General features: G+C 46.3%; 2 protein-coding genes across 4 annotated transcripts; one reads left to right on the top strand and one right to left on the bottom strand.

Annotated features, from left to right (window-relative positions):
* Positions 1–112: 112 nt before the first annotated feature.
* map3k12 (mitogen-activated protein kinase kinase kinase 12) lies at positions 113–12,429 on the top strand. The gene is made up of 14 exons (XM_060071470.1): positions 113–387; positions 1,655–2,221; positions 3,559–3,742; positions 4,357–4,548; positions 5,471–5,629; positions 5,952–6,110; positions 6,432–6,540; positions 6,644–6,753; positions 7,118–7,234; positions 7,546–7,677; positions 7,817–8,549; positions 8,647–8,714; positions 8,911–9,208; positions 9,859–12,429. The coding sequence occupies exons 2-14, from the start codon at positions 1,726–1,728 to the stop codon at positions 10,036–10,038; spliced, it is 2,937 nt and encodes a 978-aa protein (XP_059927453.1). The 5' UTR covers positions 113–387; positions 1,655–1,725; the 3' UTR covers positions 10,039–12,429.
* pcbp2 (poly(rC) binding protein 2) lies at positions 11,561–17,124 on the bottom strand. 3 transcript variants are annotated; one of them, XM_060071584.1, is made up of 13 exons: positions 16,911–17,124; positions 16,075–16,201; positions 15,912–15,935; positions 15,774–15,806; positions 15,512–15,628; positions 15,284–15,415; positions 14,901–15,029; positions 14,723–14,797; positions 14,398–14,457; positions 13,816–13,888; positions 13,662–13,717; positions 13,009–13,178; positions 11,561–12,764 (listed from the first exon to the last, which is right to left on the bottom strand). In XM_060071584.1, the coding sequence occupies exons 2-13, from the start codon at positions 16,141–16,143 to the stop codon at positions 12,728–12,730; spliced, it is 975 nt and encodes a 324-aa protein (XP_059927567.1). In that variant the 5' UTR covers positions 16,144–16,201; positions 16,911–17,124; the 3' UTR covers positions 11,561–12,727. The 3 variants fall into 3 exon arrangements, with proteins under 3 accessions (XP_059927567.1, XP_059927711.1, XP_059927635.1); XM_060071728.1 differs by having other exon boundaries at positions 14,416–14,457; positions 16,911–17,084; XM_060071652.1 differs by lacking the exon at positions 16,911–17,124 and having other exon boundaries at positions 16,075–16,224.
* Positions 17,125–19,074: the final 1,950 nt, after the last annotated feature.

Here is a 19,074-nt window from a genome sequence, read left to right as displayed (position 1 = left end):
TTTTGGGATTTTTATTCATTTATTTATCTCGCTGCAATGTACGACCGTGATGTTACTGGCAAAACAACAAGAAAAGAGCGAGACTCGCGCCCCCTGGTGGCCCGCAGGCTGCAGCTCGTGACGTCAATTCAGCACTCTGAAGGAGACAGCTCCCTCCCCCCACACCGCGCGTCTCCCCTTCCATGGGTCCCCGGTTATTGATAACACAATTTGCCCGCTGGGATTCGTTCTGATAACGTGAACGCGTGGTTTGTGAGTCGAGTGGACCAAACAAGAGACTACCTGCGCCGACAAAACAACGACTTATTTATAATTTCTGCAAGTAAGGTCCTGCAAACCGGAACACACCCCTTCACTTGACAACGCGACATCAACCAAGGCAAAAAGGTATTGGAATGTCATCCTATCAATGAATGCTGGTTAAATAAGAAATTGGGCACTGTGTGACGTTCAAGCATGATGCCTTCCCTTCATGCGGTACACACTGTCCACAATGCACCAATGAATCGCGGTTGCCAAAGGCAAATAAGCGTCGATTATTGTTGCAGAAAATGATACATGTGCAGTAGAGAGATAGCCCATGTTACGAAATATTTGTGTTGATGCCAACATTCAGTAAATCTACAGGCGCTGCGGCAGTTTTACTGTGTACGGACTGTAGTGGGATTTGGGCTTCGATTCATGCACGTCGGCTATGATGCTACTGAGTGTCATCATCATCGCATCCTTGGTTATTTAAAGATTGATCTTCCTGCGTTTATGTGCAGTGCTCCTTCCCACGGGCCTGGCGTTATTTTCCATTTCATGCTTCCAGTCCACAGCCTTTGCCGTTCTCCTCACGCGGTGGTGGTGCAGTACACGAGCCCGTGTAGACTATGTGACTATGTACATGTGCTTTCTGTCTTTCTCTCCTACCTCTCTCTTTTTTGTGCTCTCTCTCGCATAGGCGCTTTGGACACACACACACACACACACACACACACACACACACACACACACACACACACACGCACACGCACACGCACACGCACACGCTCACACGCACACGCACACACGTGACACGCGCACAAGCACACACGCAGATACACACAGCTACACACATAAACACACAAACGTTGAAAAGGGTTATGCAATTTTTCCAATTTTTTTAGATGCACATAGCTCACGATGCATGGCATGTATGTTTTCTCGAATCGTCTGTTTGGAGTCCTAGGACAAATACCAGCGATGTTTCTTCGGTGATATTGTTCAACAAAAGAGGGTTGTAAAAAGCACCCCCTCGTAGACAATTTCATTCATAAAAACCTCGTCTCGTGTCAGTGCGATGGCCTCATGTCCTCAGATATTTTGGTTCGTATTGACACGAATCTGACGGCAGCAGTTCAACCTGCATCTTTTTGGCTATGATGTAATGGCAAAAATTAGACAACAACATGCATAAAACATGCAATCTTTTATTGTAAGCCTTAGTGTTGCCCAGGTTTGCAGTGCTACTGCGGTGCCGTCCGGTGCTGAGAGCAGACCCGCAAGAAGCAGTAGTACTACGGCCTTGACAGGCTTTCATGAAAATATAAATCAGTCTCCTCAAATTCTGCTAGAGACTGACTTTGGACCTGTTCTAACTCATCTCATTTCCACACATCTCCTCCTCAAGGTTGACTCTCCTTCTTCTTCCTCCGTCAACCTCCCATCCACCCTAACCTATCGGAGGTGGGGGACCCCCTGATGAGTGGGACCTGTATCCATGAGACCCGCGCCCCCTCCCCTTCCCTCTCAGGCTTCAGCACCCCCATCTCAGAGTCCCCCTACCGCCGCATCGATGCCGAGACCCCTGCCTGCACCCCAGAGACGGACCTGACCCCTACGCAGTGTGTCCTCCGCAATGTGCTCTCCATCGACACGGGTGGGCAGGTGGTGCCCGGGGGATGCCCCCACACCTGTGGCTGCAGCCCCACCCCCAGCGAGGGGCCCTCGGGGCGCTTCGACAACAGCGTGCTCAAGCTGCACGAACACGAGGCCTGTCAGTGCGGGGGCAGCGGCGGCGGGGGAGGGGCGGAGGCGGGGCTTAGCTCGGAGGCCGGGGCCGTCCGCGGTCAGTCGGATAACGTCCGGCTCCAGCCGGGGAGCGGAGGTTTTTTGGAGGGACTGTTTGGCTGCCTGAAGCCCGTCTGGACCATGATCGGGAAGGCTTACTCCACAGAGCACAAGCATCACCAGGAAGGTACGTGGAGCGGGGATAACACGGGAATCATACAGGTTCCACTCCTCCGCTCACAGACCACCCGCCGCAAACAGCAGATCACGCACACGCGTGTTTAGAGACTACCGTAAAACAGAACTTCCCGATCAGGACGGTACATTGTTTAAACAGTTACACTGTCAAAGTTAATCGTAGACTCGAGAGATTGATCACTGAGAAGGCCCCTCAGCCTAGGGTCATTTGAGTTCTTGACCGGGCCTCTATTGTTTTTGTCGTTATTCTCATCCGTCTACCTGCCACCATGGCCGACATTGCAAATCACTGCCTCAGGGGGATACGCTGCTCACTGACAACACTCCCTTCAGCTACTAGTGTGGCCATATGTGCGTCTGCCTGCACCACGCCAGCTGGGGACTCAAGCACATCAGAGGACTTGGTGAAGAAGCGGTCTACTGAATGCGTCTCTTTCATTCTGCCAAGCTTATCTCATTAATTACCGTCCATCTTCCCTCATGCGCTTGCGTTGTCTCTCGACGGCAACAAAGACAAACGATGCACGGAGCACACTATGGGAAGTGTGTGTGTGAGTTTCTGTGTGTGTCTGTTTTGGTTTTATGTGTGTGTGTGTGTGTGTGTGTGTGTGTGTGTGTGTGTGTGTGTGTGTGTGTGTGTGTGTGTGTGTGTGTGTGTGTGTGTTTTTTTTTGGGGGGGGTTGTGTGTGTGACTGTGTTTGTATGTGTGTGTGTGTCATGCAAATAGTGGCAGACATCAGGTTTATCACAATTATCCATCCAACTAATGCGCCACGCAGCACATGTATAAAGGGAAATAACTCATTAAAGCTACTTGTGTTAATGCAAATGACGAAGCCTCTCGATGTGATGAATAGGGAGGGAGTGGAGAACATAGTGGAGGAACGGAGAAGTTTGAGATGTTCCTGCTCGGGTCCAATGTTGTGAGACGTAGATGATATAGAGTAGTCAGTAAACCTTTCAATGCAACATTACAAAAGCAAAGACTGTTGGTTATTTTATTTAATAATGATCCTCCTGTGGCGGGAATTTTGCATGAAATCCCAAAGATTGATACCCGGCTCTGAAGACATAATGAAGGTCAGCTTTTCAGTGCGTAAGGCCCAATCTCATTTCTACCCCTTCCCCATTCCCCTAACCCCTCCCCCTTGTTTTGAAGGGGCCTAAGGCCCAATCCCATTTCTACCCCTTACCCCTTCAAAACAAGGGGGAGGGTTAAGGGGAAGGGGTAAGGGGTAGAAAGGGGATTGGGCCTAAGGGTTCACACAATGAACGGTTTTCCTCAATGACCCTGAAACCAGCGACGGTTCTCTCCATGACCTCCAGAGTCCTGGGAGGTCCCGTTCGAGGAGATCTCGGAGCTGCAGTGGGTGGGCAGCGGCGCCCAGGGGGCCGTCTTCCTCGGGAAGTACCACGGAGACGATGTCGCCGTGAAGAAAGTGAGGGACATCAAAGAGACCGAGATCAAACACCTGCGAAAGCTCAAGCACCCCAACATCATCACCTTCAAGTAAGGGAGCTAAAGAAAGCCGGGCCTGGAATCCTCTTTCCACATGGATGGTGTTTAAAGGGCAACAGAGTAGGACTTTGATACAATGGTTGATACAATAAGCTGACCTTATTTCGGACCAAGCAGTCCTACTATGTTAGAGCAGAGCTTCTGGGGGCAGACGGCACAGAGCCTTGGCCGGAAACCAGAAACGGCTAGGGGCGCAGAGACGTCTTGTTTCCTGTTCTGTTACAGAGATATGCTCCTGAAGAAAAACAATTTGCGCAAGCTGATGATGCCGTCAGAAGGGGATTTTAAAAAGTGTATTTCTACAGTGGTCAGTCTTCACTATCAGTGTTGATTTGAGACCCTAACAGACTTCTTTACGGTTTACTACTCCTGGCCAATTTTGTGTTGACCAATTACACGCTTACAGATCCCAGCCTCAAGCAATATGATTGGTTGAAAAAAATACGAAGCGAAAGAACGTGAAACCCTGTTCGCCCAGATATGAGTGATGATATGATGATCAGATTTGCCAACAGATTACTTTCGATGTTCTTTTAAAGTCTGTTTTGTGAGACGGAGCCTGACCTCGCCTGTCAGCTAACCCCTGTGATTGGTCCCTTGCCTAGGGGGGTGTGCACTCAGGCCCCGTGCTACTGCATCCTGATGGAGTACTGCGCCCAGGGCCAGCTCTACGAGGTGCTGCGGGCCGGCCGCAAGATCACCCCGTCCCTCCTGGTGGACTGGGCCATGGGCATTGCCGGGGGCATGAACTACCTCCATCTCCATAAAATCATCCACCGAGACCTCAAGTCCCCCAAGTAGGTCCCACCCCACGCTCACACCAACACCGCAACGGAAGAGAAGTGTTAGCAGGGCGTGATCCACACACGTCCAGTTCACTACGACTCCGTCTCCACTACCGTATATATAGCCTGATTCTATGATGAGGAAGATATAAACAAAAATAACACAGCCCCCAAATGTTTACCTCCTTCCCGTTCCTGTGGTCTTCGTCCTCCTCCCTGCTTCTTTCTCCTTTCTTCTCTCTCCCCTCTTCGTCTCCCCCCCCCCCCCCCCTCCTCTCCTCCTTTCTCCTCTCCTCTCCTCTCTCCTCCTTCCGGCGTTCATTAAAACACATTCTGTATCGGTCAGTGTTGTTTGACTATTGAAGACCATGATCAGTACTGACTTCACCTCGTTTAAAACGGATTAACTCGACTCTCAATGAGATTGAGAGTCGAATGAACAAGATACATTTTCTTGTTCAATCATTTCCCAAACATTTGATAAGCACGTTTGTTTAGATGGATGTGCCAACAAAATCTGGGAGGAACATCACATCAGCCATTTATATATGTGGGTGATGCATACCAATCTTAGCAGAACCAAATGCTTGGAATGGAGCTATGGGAAATACTTTCCAGTTGACGTTGATACATAGAGGAGACTTGTACAAAGGGAGACAAGGAGCCTTTAATCATGAAGGCCTTGAAACGGCCAACTCACAGAGCAGAAGTGAATTAAAACATTAATTAGCATGGAAATCAATATGAAGAGCATGACACAATGCTAACGCTAAGCTTACATGATGGTTTTGGTGTGAACAAGGGGAGGGTAATAAGGTTATATCATTAGTCCAATCAGCAGCTAGACAAGCTCCCACAGTGCAGTCACATCCCCTTGGTTTCTACGATGGGACATCACAGTAACGGCTCCGGTTGTTCCTGTTTGTCCTTTCAGCATGCTGATTACCCACGATGACCTGGTGAAGATCTCTGACTTTGGCACCTCGAGGGAGCTGAGTGAGAAGAGCACCAAGATGTCCTTCGCTGGCACCGTGGCCTGGATGGCCCCTGAGGTCATTCGAAATGAGCCAGTGTCCGAAAAGGTCGACATCTGGTAAGTCTGAGAAAGCTCTCTCATGGCTGATACACAAACATTAATGTCTGTGTAATGTGTATAACATATTTATTTGTTTTGGGGGCGGTGTATATATATATATATATATATATATATATATATAGAGAGAGAGAGAGAGAGAGAGAGAGAGAGAGAGAGAGAGAGAGAGAGAGAGAGAGAGAGAGAGAGAGAGAGAGAGAGAGAGAGAGAGAGAGAGAGGGTATTGCATGTACGGTCATTGCTTGATGTTATGTCCTGGAAGTTTTTCCTGAGTGTTTCCTAAAGTGCTCCATCAATACAATAATGACTTATGATCTTCCAGGTCCTTCGGGGTGGTATTGTGGGAGATGCTAACCGGGGAGATTCCATACAAGGATGTGGACTCCTCGGCTATCATCTGGGGCATTGGGAACAACAGCCTGCAGCTGCCCATACCGGACAGCTGCCCGGACGGCTTCAAGATCCTGCTCAGACAGTGCTGGTGTGTGAAACATCCTGTGAACTGTGATGCTGAAGACAAGGCTCGGATAAAGTGTGAGGGGAGATGTGAAACAAGCCCTCCTCACAGGGACCGATCAAGCAGAGGAGCTATTGTATAGAATAGTAAGGGCTCGGCCCTACAATAAAGAAGACAGCAATTGAGCATAAGAACACAGATCTGTTCCCGGGTGCTCTGCAACAAGGCAACCCCTGATCTGTTGGATTATCAGTTTGCTTGATTGATTGATTGTTTCATTTGGTTACCTGCTGTACATTGTTGATAGCCAGAGTTGTAAACTCACACACGCTTCTGACTTTGCAGGAACATTAAACCAAGGAATAGGCCGTCTTTCCGGCAAATTCTACTGCACCTGGACATCGCGTCCGCTGATATTCTCTCCACCCCGCAGGAAACCTACTTCAAGTCTCAGGTACGAAGAAATCAGATTCACAGTACTTCAACAATCAAACAAAATGTATTGTAGAACTAGTCCTACCATCTCCATTGGATTACATTCAATGTGGTCTATACAGGCCGAGTGGCGGGAAGAGGTTAAACAGCATTTTGAGAAGATCAAGTCTGAGGGCACTTGTATCCACCGCCTCGACGAGGAGCTGGTCAACCGACGCAGGGAGGAGTTAAGGTATGCATTTGTAAAATCAACCCACTCTCATGGAAATAATGTGTGGTTACTGCAGGAAATCACACCTTACTAACTCCACCACATAATGGGGCTACACTTTATAGTGAATGTTTATTACTGCAAGAGCCAATGTTAATTAAGGTACCCTTATGTTAAGTGTTACCCATGCTGGTGCCAGTACCGGTTCTATTTCTGAAGGGCTACCGTGTCCTATTTCTCCATGCTGCTCTTGTTATTGAACCTCGTGGCTAAAAGAGGGGCCGGAGAGTGCCTTTCTTTCATGAAGCATGTAAGACCTTTTCAGGCAGGAAGTGTAGCGTTCACAGCAGGGACTGGAACCCTTCTATTTGTGTGCGGTCCTCAGGCACGCGCTGGACATTCGTGAGCACTACGAGAGGAAGCTTGAGAAAGCCAACAACCTCTACGTGGAGCTCAACGCCGTCATGCTTCAGCTGGAGCTCAAAGAGAAAGAGCTGCAGAGGTATGAGTGAGTCAACTAATCACACAGTCGGTGTAGCTGGGTCTGGCAATACGTTCACTGGCAAAATATCACTGTACTGCCGGATGAATATTTTGATGGGATAGGACTTTGTTACAAAAATAGTCCTACGATTAAGTTCCATTGCCTCGTACTGTATTAAATAGAACTGTATTCCAAAATGTGTTGATGCGTCGAACCAAATCAAAGCTGACTGCACCATGGAATCATTTGAGAGAATATTCCATCCAAATAATTCTGCAGCCAGAAAATGAATATATAAATGACATAAATCATCATGCAATGTTCCCCAGGAGAGAGCAGTCTTTGGACAAGAAGTTCCCCGGTCTGTTCAAGCACAGCTCGAGACAAAGCAGCTCCACCAGCTCCATGGACAAGCTCATCAAGAAGAGAAACGTTCCACAGAAACTGCCCTCAGGAAAGAGGTGGGAAGGCTCACCTCACGGGCTATTGAACACAAAGAACGGTGTCATCATTTAAACGGTTTTGACAAGGATGGCTATGAGTGTGGAATTATATGTTCCTACGTTATGTTCAACCTTTTTTCTCCTTGCGCATCCTCAGGCCGGATATCCTGAAGTCGGAGGTGATCATTCCCAAGCTGGACTCCTTTGTGATGCAGGTGACCGTCCCCTCCTGCCCTAACCGGAGCTCCACTTCCCCCAGCCGCTCCCGCAGGGTGAAGACCCGCCACCGCAAGCCCGGCAAGGGCAGCAGCGGGGACCTCGCCGGCCTCAAGGCCACCCAGTCTGCTCCCCACGGGGCGGTGACGGTCCAGAACGGGGGCTCCGCTCCGGACCCCTCCGAGCACCTCCTGGACCCCAGCGCAGCCCTGCGGGGGGTCGGCCACGACCAGCAGCAGAGGCAGCTCTCCTCCTCCAGCCCCGACCTCGTCTGCTCCACGTTGGAGGCCGGCGGCCGGGGCCAGGGGGGTCCGGCGGTGGCGGGCGGGCTGGAGAGAGGAGGGAGCGTCAGCGCCTCCGCCGTGCTGGGGGGGTCGGAGTCGGGGGCCGGCGGCCTGGAGGACCTCACGGAGACGCCGCCGCGCAGCGACACGCCCAGCGAGGACGCGGCGTCCTTCCCGTTCTCCAGCAGCCCGGACTCGCCGTGCGGCAGGGGGGTCGTGGCGGCGGCGAGGAGGGCGTCCCTGGGCATCCCGCGCCTGCCCCACGACGGGGAGGACAAGGACGAGGGGGCCGGGGCCGTCAGGATGCCCCGGGGGGCTTCCGGCGGCGTCGGCGGTCAGCACCTCACTCCCTCGGCCATTCTCTACAGGGCGGCTATATCCCGCAAACAGGTAGCTCTGCCCGCGCAGGCCTCGTCTCCCTGGAAGGCGTTGCACAGCACACAAGACATTTTTTTCTCATTTGCTTGTTTTCTGTCTCCGGCTACAGAGGCGTGGAGTGTCATCAGAAGAGGAGGAGGGTGAGGTTGACAGCGAGGTTGAGTTGCCACGGAGACGGTGAGTTTTTTTCCGTCTCCCATTGAGTCGCATTCCCTGAAATCTCTCAGTTAACTTTTCTCTGTGTTGTTGTTGCTATTTGCGGTCACCGGATGACACGATGCCTCAGTGTACAAGACAACCCGCGCTGACGCACGTTGTCTGTCCGCTGTTTCGACGCTGTCCTCGTCAAGCGTTGTTCTTTTGATCTTCGTAGACGCCCGACCAGCATCACCAAGTGCCCGTCGGTGTCCACCTTCAGCTCGGAGAACCTGTCGGTGTCGGACGGTGAGGAGGGCCACACCACGGACCACTCCCACAGCGGCACGCCCGACGTGGTCAGCACCAACACGGACGACAAGCTGGACGACCGCAGCGACGACCTGCTGTCCCAGGAGTCGGAGATCCCCGCCGACAACACCGACCCCACGCAGGCCTCAGACGGCCTCTCGGAACGAGAGGGGGTCCCGGGCCGGGCCAGAGCTCGGGTGGACCCCGGGCAGACTTCCAATGAGGTAAGGCACTGCAGCCGACGGTTTACAATTCACTGAGTGCCATTTAGATCCACCACTTCAGCTCCCCCTGTGATGTCCTCTCTCTCTCTCTCCCCCATCCTTCTCTCCCTCCCTTGCTCTCTCCCTCCCTCACTCTCTTCCTCTCCCTCCTATATTCTCTTTCTTTATGTATATCCACACCACTGTCGCTCTTCGTTCTATTTCATCCTCTCTCTCTCTCGCTCTTTCTCTCTATCCCCCCCTCCCGTTGTTCTCCCTCTCCCTCCTTCCCTCTCTCTCTCTCTCCACCCCTCTCTGTCTCTCTCTCTCCCTCCCTTTCCCTCTTCCTCTCTCTATCTCCCTCCCCCCCTTTCTCTCTCACTCTCTCTCTCTGTGTCTCTCTCACTCTCTCTCTCTCTCTCTCTCCCTCTCTCTCTGTGTCTCTCTCACTCTCTCTCTCTGTCTCTCTCTCTCTCCCTCTCTCTCCCCCTCTCTCTCTCTTTCCTACTCTCTCTCTCTCTCTCTCTCTCTCTCTCTCTCTCTCTCTCTCTCTCTCTCTCTCTCTCTCTCTCTCTCTCTCTCTCTCTCTCTCTCTCTCTCTCTCTCTCTCTCTCTCTCTCTCTCTCTCTCTCTCTCCCTCTCTCTCTCCATCTCTCCCTCCTCCTCCTCAGATGCGCGCCCTGTGTGACGACTCGGACTGTGACAGTGTGGAGCTGGATCAGTCAGGCAGCGGAGAGCCCAGTCGCCCACCCAGTCGCCCGCCCAGCGCCGGTCCCAGGGCGTCGCCGTGCCAACAGTCGGCGCCGGCCCCGCCAGGCCCCCCCCCAGCCCCCCACACAGGCCCGTCGTAGATTTGCAGGACACCAGGCGACAACCTAATCTACCTTACAGCTGAACAGCCTCCACCACCACCAGTGTCCACCCGTCTGTCAGTCTGTAGCGCGTCACCGTGGTCACGAATGGGAGGGGGGGGGGGCAGCATTTAGTGCATCACTTCATTAGCGTGTGGCATGTCGTCATACAGCTGGTTAAGGTGTTTAGCGAGTTTGTCATTAGGTATAGCGATAAAAAGATGACATCATTGTATGTGTCATGAATAGATGTCAGATCGTTTGGCAGCTTGTGACATCAGGTAAATTACTTTTTTGTGTGTTTATTAAAGGTTTTTCAGAGTTTAGGCAGATAATGACCCAGATACCTTCAGCAGCTGTTCCATGTGTGCAGAAAAAAACAACAAAAAAACAGATGCACTCACAAATTATAAAGTCCATGTCTTTTCGGCATGTGGGAGAGGCTTGGTATTCCATACATCTGTGTTAAATACTAATAATGTAAATATTAATTACATACCACACATGACAAATCTAAATTTATTTTAAGTGTAAAATAGAATTTAAGACTAAATGTTATGCAGCCCTATGAACAAATGCATGACTACATGTTAATAATTTATGATGTGTCTGTTTTATATTTTGTGAGAGAGTTTACACTTTTTTAAATACTTGAATTACGTTATCATTTCGGTTAATGAATATTCTTTTGGGCACTTAACAAAATAATGTCAAACCTAAAATATTATCTAACAGGAAATAATGTAATTTTTTCCTGGGTTTGAAATACAATTTGCTTTTTGGGAGGATTTGTATGATTATGAAGATTATCTATTGTTTAAATTTACTGAAGGGAAGTCCGGTTATTCTAATGTAATGTCAATCCCATTGATGCCGTTTTTTGGTCAAGATTTTTAAATAACGGTTGGTAGCATTTGGTGTTTCAGCGAAGCAGGACTGAAATTGAATGCTTTTAAGGTGCTGCATGTGTTTTCTCAGTACAATGACTTTTGGCTTCTGACTGGACCTGAAAACTCTAGACAAAATGCTACCAACCGTCATGGTCTTGACAACCAATGACACTCGGGCACATATTAAGACTTAGGATTGTTTAAGAGTCATAGATGACTAAATCATGTAGGCCTTAGAAGCTGAAATATCCCTTTACACTTCCCTATTACAGCAGAGAAGAATTTTGAAAAACACTGCTCCCTAGTGGTACTAGTAAAAATGTCAAAATAAAAGCAAATATCATTGGATTAAATTAGATGTATCCTTTTTATACAACATTGCACATTGTACCGGTGAAATATTAACTATATCAAAATATGAATAAATAATGTATTGGTAAAAATGTGTTTGTTTATAATGCATTGTTCTTGATCCAGCATTGAGAGTGGAATGCATTATACTGTAAAACAAGATAAAAATCCCATTTGGTATGCCCAAAATACTCTAATTGCATTTCCCTTGCCCACTAGTGAATTGTGGTTATGCAAGGCAGATATTTTCAATGTAATAAAAAGAGGCAGATGCACAATGATAGCATGTCACATTTTTATTTCTGTTTAAGCTCTTCAAACAATTCAATTGCACCCAAATCTACATCAGTTTGAGAAACCGCACAAAGAAAGTTTCTTCATACTGCAAAGAATAAAAAAACTTTAAAATCCGACCCAGGCATAAAGGATAGCAAGAAACTAGTGTTACTTTTAAGAATCTTCTCGCGTTTCTTAATTTAAATACCTCAGCGTGATTCTTATATCAAGACCTACGCGTCTCATGTCTTTCCCCGCCCCCCCTTGCAGCAGTCCCCAGCCCTGCAGTTAAAAAAAATATTTTCTCTATTTAAAACAAACATTTTTCAATGTTTTTATAATCCTCATTATCTTGTTAATTTCAGAGAAAAGAAAAATATTTTTGCACACCTCAGGTCTGGCCCCCTTGCAGGAGACATACGGGGAACCTGACCCATCATAATCCGATACACAACAATGTTTTGTTAAAAGACCTGATTGAGAAACAAAATGGATGGAAATACAGGAATGACAAAGTTCTCAGCTTAGTTATGCAGTTTAGTATGCTCCATTACACTGCCGCCTTCAAATAAATAAATAAAGTAGGATTATAGCAACAACCTTCACACAAATGGTTTCCATACATCTTCAAGTGTACTTAAAAATGATATCCACATAACATTACCAACCATGACCCATTCAGGAATTATAGCTTTAGATAACAGTTGCAGCTAGCAAGGGATTATAATAAAGAGTGGTGTATTAAATAAAAAATAAATAGTTTTTTTTTAATCAGGGGAGAGAACAGTCAAATCTAGAGTCGTCTTTTTTTTCTTTTCTTTTTTTACATTTTCTAAGAAAAATCTGACATAAAAAACACGCGTTTATGTCTTTTCAGATTTTTCCAAAAACGTTTCCGCTATATCAACAAGGTCTTACGGAAAAATACAGTAGAATAAGAGGGGAAAACAAAAAAAGAAAAGGTTTTTAAAAACTAGGCAAAAGAGGGAATTTAAAAACAATAAATAAATAAAATATCATTACATCAATGATATAATTACAGCCGAGTAGGTGTGGAACCAAAATAAAGGAGAGTTCAGAGTACTTCGTTTTTGCATTAAATCCAGTAAGGGAGATCTTTGTAAAAAAGTAGAGGGGGGGGTAACATAAGGTGCAAATGAAGAACCTCCTCGTCAGTTGGCTGCCAGTCCCGTCGCTTCAGAAGACAGCCTAGGACCAACAGCAAAAAAAAAAAAATATTCACCAACTTGTGCCATATACATCTACTACAAACTACAAGTTAGTTTCAGCTTAAATGCATTTTTTTCTTCAATTACGATATTTATTCATGATACTTTTATGAGCATTCAATAATTCTATCGATTACATTGTAACATTTGGAATTGACGGCTACAAAGCCAAAGAAGTGTACTCCTGGTTGGCACCGGGTGAGGTGTTCCCTACGGTTGCTTACCGGGCATTGATCAGGTACTCCGCCAGACTAATGCTGGCGGGGGACCCGGTTATAGTGACCTGGCGGTCAGTGGACCCTTCCACTGGGTTGGCAATCTTGATCTGAGCGCCGGACATCTGACGGATCTCATTGATCTTCGATCCCTGGCGGCCAATAATGCAGCCAATCAGCTATGATCGGGAAGAGGAAGAACAGCAGAGTGATTCCGTGTCAGGTTTCCAGGGTCAACAGGTGATTATGAAGAGTCGAGTGTTGACTGACTTTTTACTTTATTGTCCCCTGGGGGAAATTCTTTTTCACTTCAAGGTACATTTGTGTTGCCCTTGGCAGAGCAAACGGTTGATTCTCCACCTTGAACTTTCAAAGTGCAAACATTTTTAATGTTGTCCTGGTTCCCGCTGACCTTTTAAAGTGCATCCAATCAGATGACAGCTTTGTTTTACCTTGTTAAACCAACAAAATCCTAAGGCCTACGGCTTACTTCATTTTTATCCCAAAATACACGGTACAAGCACTGAACTCGTGCGTTTGCCAGCGATATTCCCACAATCCAACCTAAGGTCCAGTGCTTTGCTGGAGGCGACATGTGCCATATATTGTCACCACAGCAATAGAGAATAGAAAGCACCAGTGAGTCGATCCTTCAAACCTACATCATTTGGAATGGTCAGCTCGTGAGAGCCCGTTTGTGCAGAAGCATCCATCCCAGCTGCAGAGAACAAACACACATGAAGGGTGAGCATACGTTCATTTGCCTAGACCGTTAAGAATGAACAAGCTGTGGCAGAATTCAGTCTGGCCACCTACCCTGGAAGCCCTGGTTATTAGGGGCGATGGGAAAGGGGCTCTGTTGCATGGCTAGCTGGTGTAGTTTGGTGAGCTGAAGAAATATTAAATGTTTACTATACATCTCAAAATGCTTAACACATGCATTGCAAACTTGCACACACAGTACAAGAGAAAAATTATTTACATCGAAACTGAATACCCAACATTTTTAGAATACTGTCGAATATCAAACCACTTTCCAGAGAGTCAATTGCCAATGCCTAAACAAGCAAGATGTAATATACCAAACAAGACAGATGTGCAATTTGTAAATTAAGTTTCAATTTAGTGCTGAATGTTCCAGTTCAACATAACATACAAATAAGCAAGCACGTGCACTTGTGTATTACACATGCAATATTAATAGGAATGAAAACGGAACCTTTTAAAAAGGAAAAACGAGACGGGAATCCGATTAATAAAAGGAAAACTGAAAGATTCTCTATCTGATGGAATGGGAGTGATTGGTGGGTAAAACAGGAGGTCACAGGGATGGAGCTCAAAGCGGTGTCATTTCTACCCCAACCACGCCCGAACAAGGTAATTAATGGGATCACTTACAGAGGGACCTTCACTTACATCAGGCTGTGGAATGGCATGCTGTCCTTGGACAGCGTAAGCCTGCAAGACAAGAAGCAGTACAATGAGGCTCTGAGTCTCTATCCGACACTTCAAGGGCAGACAGAAAAACAAGCCAAACACATGCTACAACTTTTAAAAATTGGCAAAGGCTCTGCATTTGAAGAAAATAAACAGCTTTAAAGAGTGCCAACTTCCGCCTTGTAAAAAAAACCACATCATAACACATGTTTATTCTTGATGCGTATGGCACCAGTGTAGCCTAATGTGGTGAAAAATCGGACATCCAGACATATGAAGTGCTTACCTGACCACCTGAGAAGATGACTGGAGAGCCTGAGGGTTTGGGCCGGTAAGGGATGGTCACTCCCTTCGGTGGAGACTAGGGAACACATCAACCACAATCAGCTGCTGTCCAACCCCGAAGATACAGAGACTACCCCGGTACCCTGGCCGCAGAGCGAGGAGTTAAATGAAAGGCCTACCTCAAGCATGACAACGCAGATCTGCTTGACACACTCGATGATGGACTGTGGGATCCCTGCAATGGTGATGGCACGCTCCGTTGAGTTGGGCAGCATGTCTCCTGCTACCTGTACCTGAGCTCCTGTTGACTAGGGAGAAGCATAACAATTAATGAACACCACACTCAACGCAAACACTGACGTCTGTGTGCACATGGACACGTGCTGCTAATCATAACGTTGGAACAATAACGGGTGCATACCAAACAGCACCTTTCATTCGGCGTAATACATACTTTTCTTTTTGAAAATTTGTGATCGTCTCTGACAAATGTTTCTTAACTTGTGGCGCAATTTCCCCACCACTTGCGGTCGCCGGGTCCCATAAGTGTTAAGCCACCAACCTCTCTGATCTCCTTGATCTTGCAGCCCCCCTTGCCGATCAGCGAGCCGCACTGACTGGCGGGGACGACGATGCGCAGGGTGACCGGAGGCTTGCTGGTGGCTGTGCTGTTGGTCATCGAGCTGCTGATGTCCTGGACACATACAAGTACATCAATACATAGAGCCATTGACCACTATAACAACATTATACAGTGCATTCGCAGTAATAAGAACAGAACCGGCCACACCTCCTCCAGCTTCTCGATAATCATGGAGAACGCTTTAAAGATGGCAGTGGTGGGTCCAGCCAGAGTGATGATCCTCTCTGGACAGTTTCCTTCTGAGATGTTGATTCTGGCACCACTCTACAGACAAACATTTTTTATAAACAATTACTTATTGTGATACACATCTTCAACCTATTTTATCATGCATGAAGTTCAAAAGATCCAAATGCGAGTTTTTGTTTGCATCCTTCATGCAGTGAGTTAGTCTACAGTGAGTACTTACCTCCTCCCTCATCTTCTTTACAGACTCTCCTTTCTGTAGAATAATATAAAAGTCAGTGAGCATTTTATTTATTTTTGTAAAGAAAGGCAATCAAGTAGTGAGTCAAGATGTTTCTCAACGTTAACATAGATAACCTACCTTGCCAATGATGCTTCCAACCTCCTACAAAAAACAAACCATTGCATTAGTCTAGAAATACAGCCACAATGGATGAGTACAACGAGTCATTCAAATATATTGAAGAGCAACAAGGCAGTGATGCTCATCCAAACAAGCTCATGCTTACAGGTACAAAACTCACCTTTCCATGCATCAGAAGCCTGATAGTTAAGGTCACATTCAGCCCTCCTTCAACAACACCAGAATCCATAACTGCGGTAGATATCTACGTTTAGACTTGCAAGGAAAATTATCTTTGGTCGTAGAATCTGTAGATTAAAATAAACAGAAAACAGACAGATTGAGATCTATTTTATAAAACGTGTATTGCACATTTAGAATGAACCAATTGAGCATGCTTAAATAAAATCCAAGCCTGTATAGTTCAGAATTCTGCGTGCACTCATTAATATTTAGTAAACGTCGGCTTCACAGACTCGATCAGATCTGCATCTTCCATGCTACGGTTAGCTTAGCAGAGAGCCCATCACACCGTGGAAAGCATCAAGAACGCTGACAGCTTCTGGTCGCTATCGATGGAAACCCTAGTATAAAACGTATCTAGTGAACGGCGAGATTGGATCACACATCTTCTAAGCACTTGAATACGTTAATCATGCAAGTCTGTGTCGAGGTGGGTTCGCTGGGAGTAATCCTGCCGATCGTGGGAGTCTGAAGCTACACAAGTAGCCTAGCTCACCTACATTGATACGATCCAACACCAGCTCCTTCCCAGAGCCATGCATGCACCGCACCCTTCACGTTTTACTTGGTCGAATTCTGCACTAATGTCGCTAACAGGGGATGAATACCGATTCCCATGATGGTTTATCCACACATGGAGTGCTTGCGTGAGCCTTGCATGGTTCAGGAAATAGCCGCATCCATTCAATCTGCGGCCTTAACAATCAAGCAAAGCGAACCATTATTAACCCACTCTTTCACTGCAAATAAAAAGGCCCATTCATGAATTCTTACCCGATCGGGCAGTCGAAGTGCGGTTTGGGGGAGGGTAGGGTGGCAAGGGTGGAAGGGGAGAGGTTCGGGAGGGAGTTTTAAAAGGATTCGGGGAAAAGGGAAGAGAAACTGCGGCTCGGTCAGACTCCACTCTTCTGCTCTGCACAAAAGACAAAATTGATTCAACTTTCACCTTTCAACCTCAACCTATCCCTTGCTTCCTCATGATTGGCCCCGCCCACTAGCGTGTCCTCAAATCGCGTGGTTTTCACGCTCCCGCATCCATAACGTCATCGTTTAAAAATACTACTGTGTTTTGCTTTAGTTATTTCCCGAAGGCTTTTTCATTTATCGTTTTCGATGACATCTAACCAACGAATAAAGGTATCGCTTTGCAGTTTTGAGTGAGTGTAGTTTAAATCTAATAACATTGCAATACAATGTATATTTTACTGGGGATAGTTATTTTTCAAGAAGGATTTGGTTTATAGTTTTGATCATTTTGTTAATTTCAACGTGGTTTGTTATGGATAATATTAAAGTGAATGGAAAAGAAGAATAAATTCAAATCTAACTCAAATAAATATACGCTCTCATTAATTCAATGATTATTGATTTTTTTAAAACGTTTTATTCTAGTACACATTTAAAAGGCATTGGACCTACTGGTCACAGATGCAGTTTTATATGACTCCAATAGATGGCACAAAACCACCTTCTTTGTTTCTGTTAGAGAGTTGCTAAAAGCAGTTTTTCTTCGTTATAATCATCACGATATCAAATTAGCTTTCAACCTTGTTAAAGGACATAATTCAGAGACAACATTTCTTAGAATTCTAAAAATAAAATTGTACGATTCTGTGCAGGTCTCTCGGGTATTGTTTTCAAGGACAGATAGTCAACATGGTGTTTTAATTGAGCCAGGGAGGTATCAATGTCAGCTCTCGTAATCATGATTGTGGCTATGATTCCAAGGTTTTTGCATAATTAAATACAGTTCCACTCTACCCAGCTGTTTCCCAGATTGACAACCATCTCTTCAATGCTGGCCAATGGGTAAAAATGTTTAATAAGATAGAAATTCAAATTATGTGCTCATGCACAGCAACACACACACACACACACACACACACACACACACACACACACACACACACACACACACACACACACACACACACACACGCAAATGTACAAAAGCACATAAAATGGAGCTCATATTTTCTCTTTGGGTCTTTATAGTTATTGTGCGAGAGAGAGGGACAGTTTCATCCTGTACGATCCACACAAATGATGAGCCTCTGTCGGGTTGCCTGAAATGCTCATTAAACTAATTTCCCCAACTTATTATTGCTGCCCTCTCTCCCTAAGTAGAAGCCTCAGCAAAAAATAAATGACAAGGCCCACGTTGTCAGCCTCCAGAATTGTCTTCAACACAAAGCAGGTATCACGAAAACAGAGACCGACTCGAGGCCCCTGTACGACAGGGGTTTGTTCATTTAAAATATAATACGTGTCAACATAATACAGTTCCTCAAGTTGGCAAACCAAAATTCATGTTTTTGTATATTTTGTGTACAGCCAGCCCATGGCTGTGAAGAGAAGATAATTTATTAAGGACCGTTTTTTGTTTGTTGAATTGTCTTCATAAATGATGGGTTTCTTTGTGTCCTGTAAATCTGAGTCTTCCGTTGCATGTTTTCCTCTCATTATCAATCTGCGGATTCAGAAGGCAAATTGCATGCATAGATATTGAATAACGAAACAATGACACGAGGAATAATGAAAGGCCATGGACAATTATAAGATAACACTGGCACCATGCATCCTGATGCTATAGGTGGGGATTAGGGAGTACAACAAATGTGTGTGTTTTTAGCCATGTATTCACGATGCGGTTGATGGAGCACATTTCTCCGACCAATCTTCATTAATCTGCTACGAAGCCTCCACAACACAATCAGTCAACGGGCAGAAACACCTTCTCCAATTAAGATTCTCCGGAAGTAAGTGGGCCCTGTTCAGAAAAGGATTGCACAGAAGCTCTAGATACACAACGAGCATATGCATATTAACGCACGCAATACAATATCTACATTGGAGCTGGTTCCATTACAAACGGTATGTTTAATGATTTGGCTATTTAAATATTCGCTCCGTCCTTGAGCTTCTCTTTCCTCACATA

This window comes from Gadus macrocephalus, chromosome 1, assembly GCF_031168955.1.
Source record: "Gadus macrocephalus chromosome 1, ASM3116895v1".
Classification (NCBI taxonomy): Eukaryota; Metazoa; Chordata; class Actinopteri; order Gadiformes; family Gadidae; genus Gadus; species Gadus macrocephalus.
The sequence above is the reverse complement of the archived record's forward strand: the minus strand, read 5'-3'. Positions and strand labels throughout refer to the sequence as shown.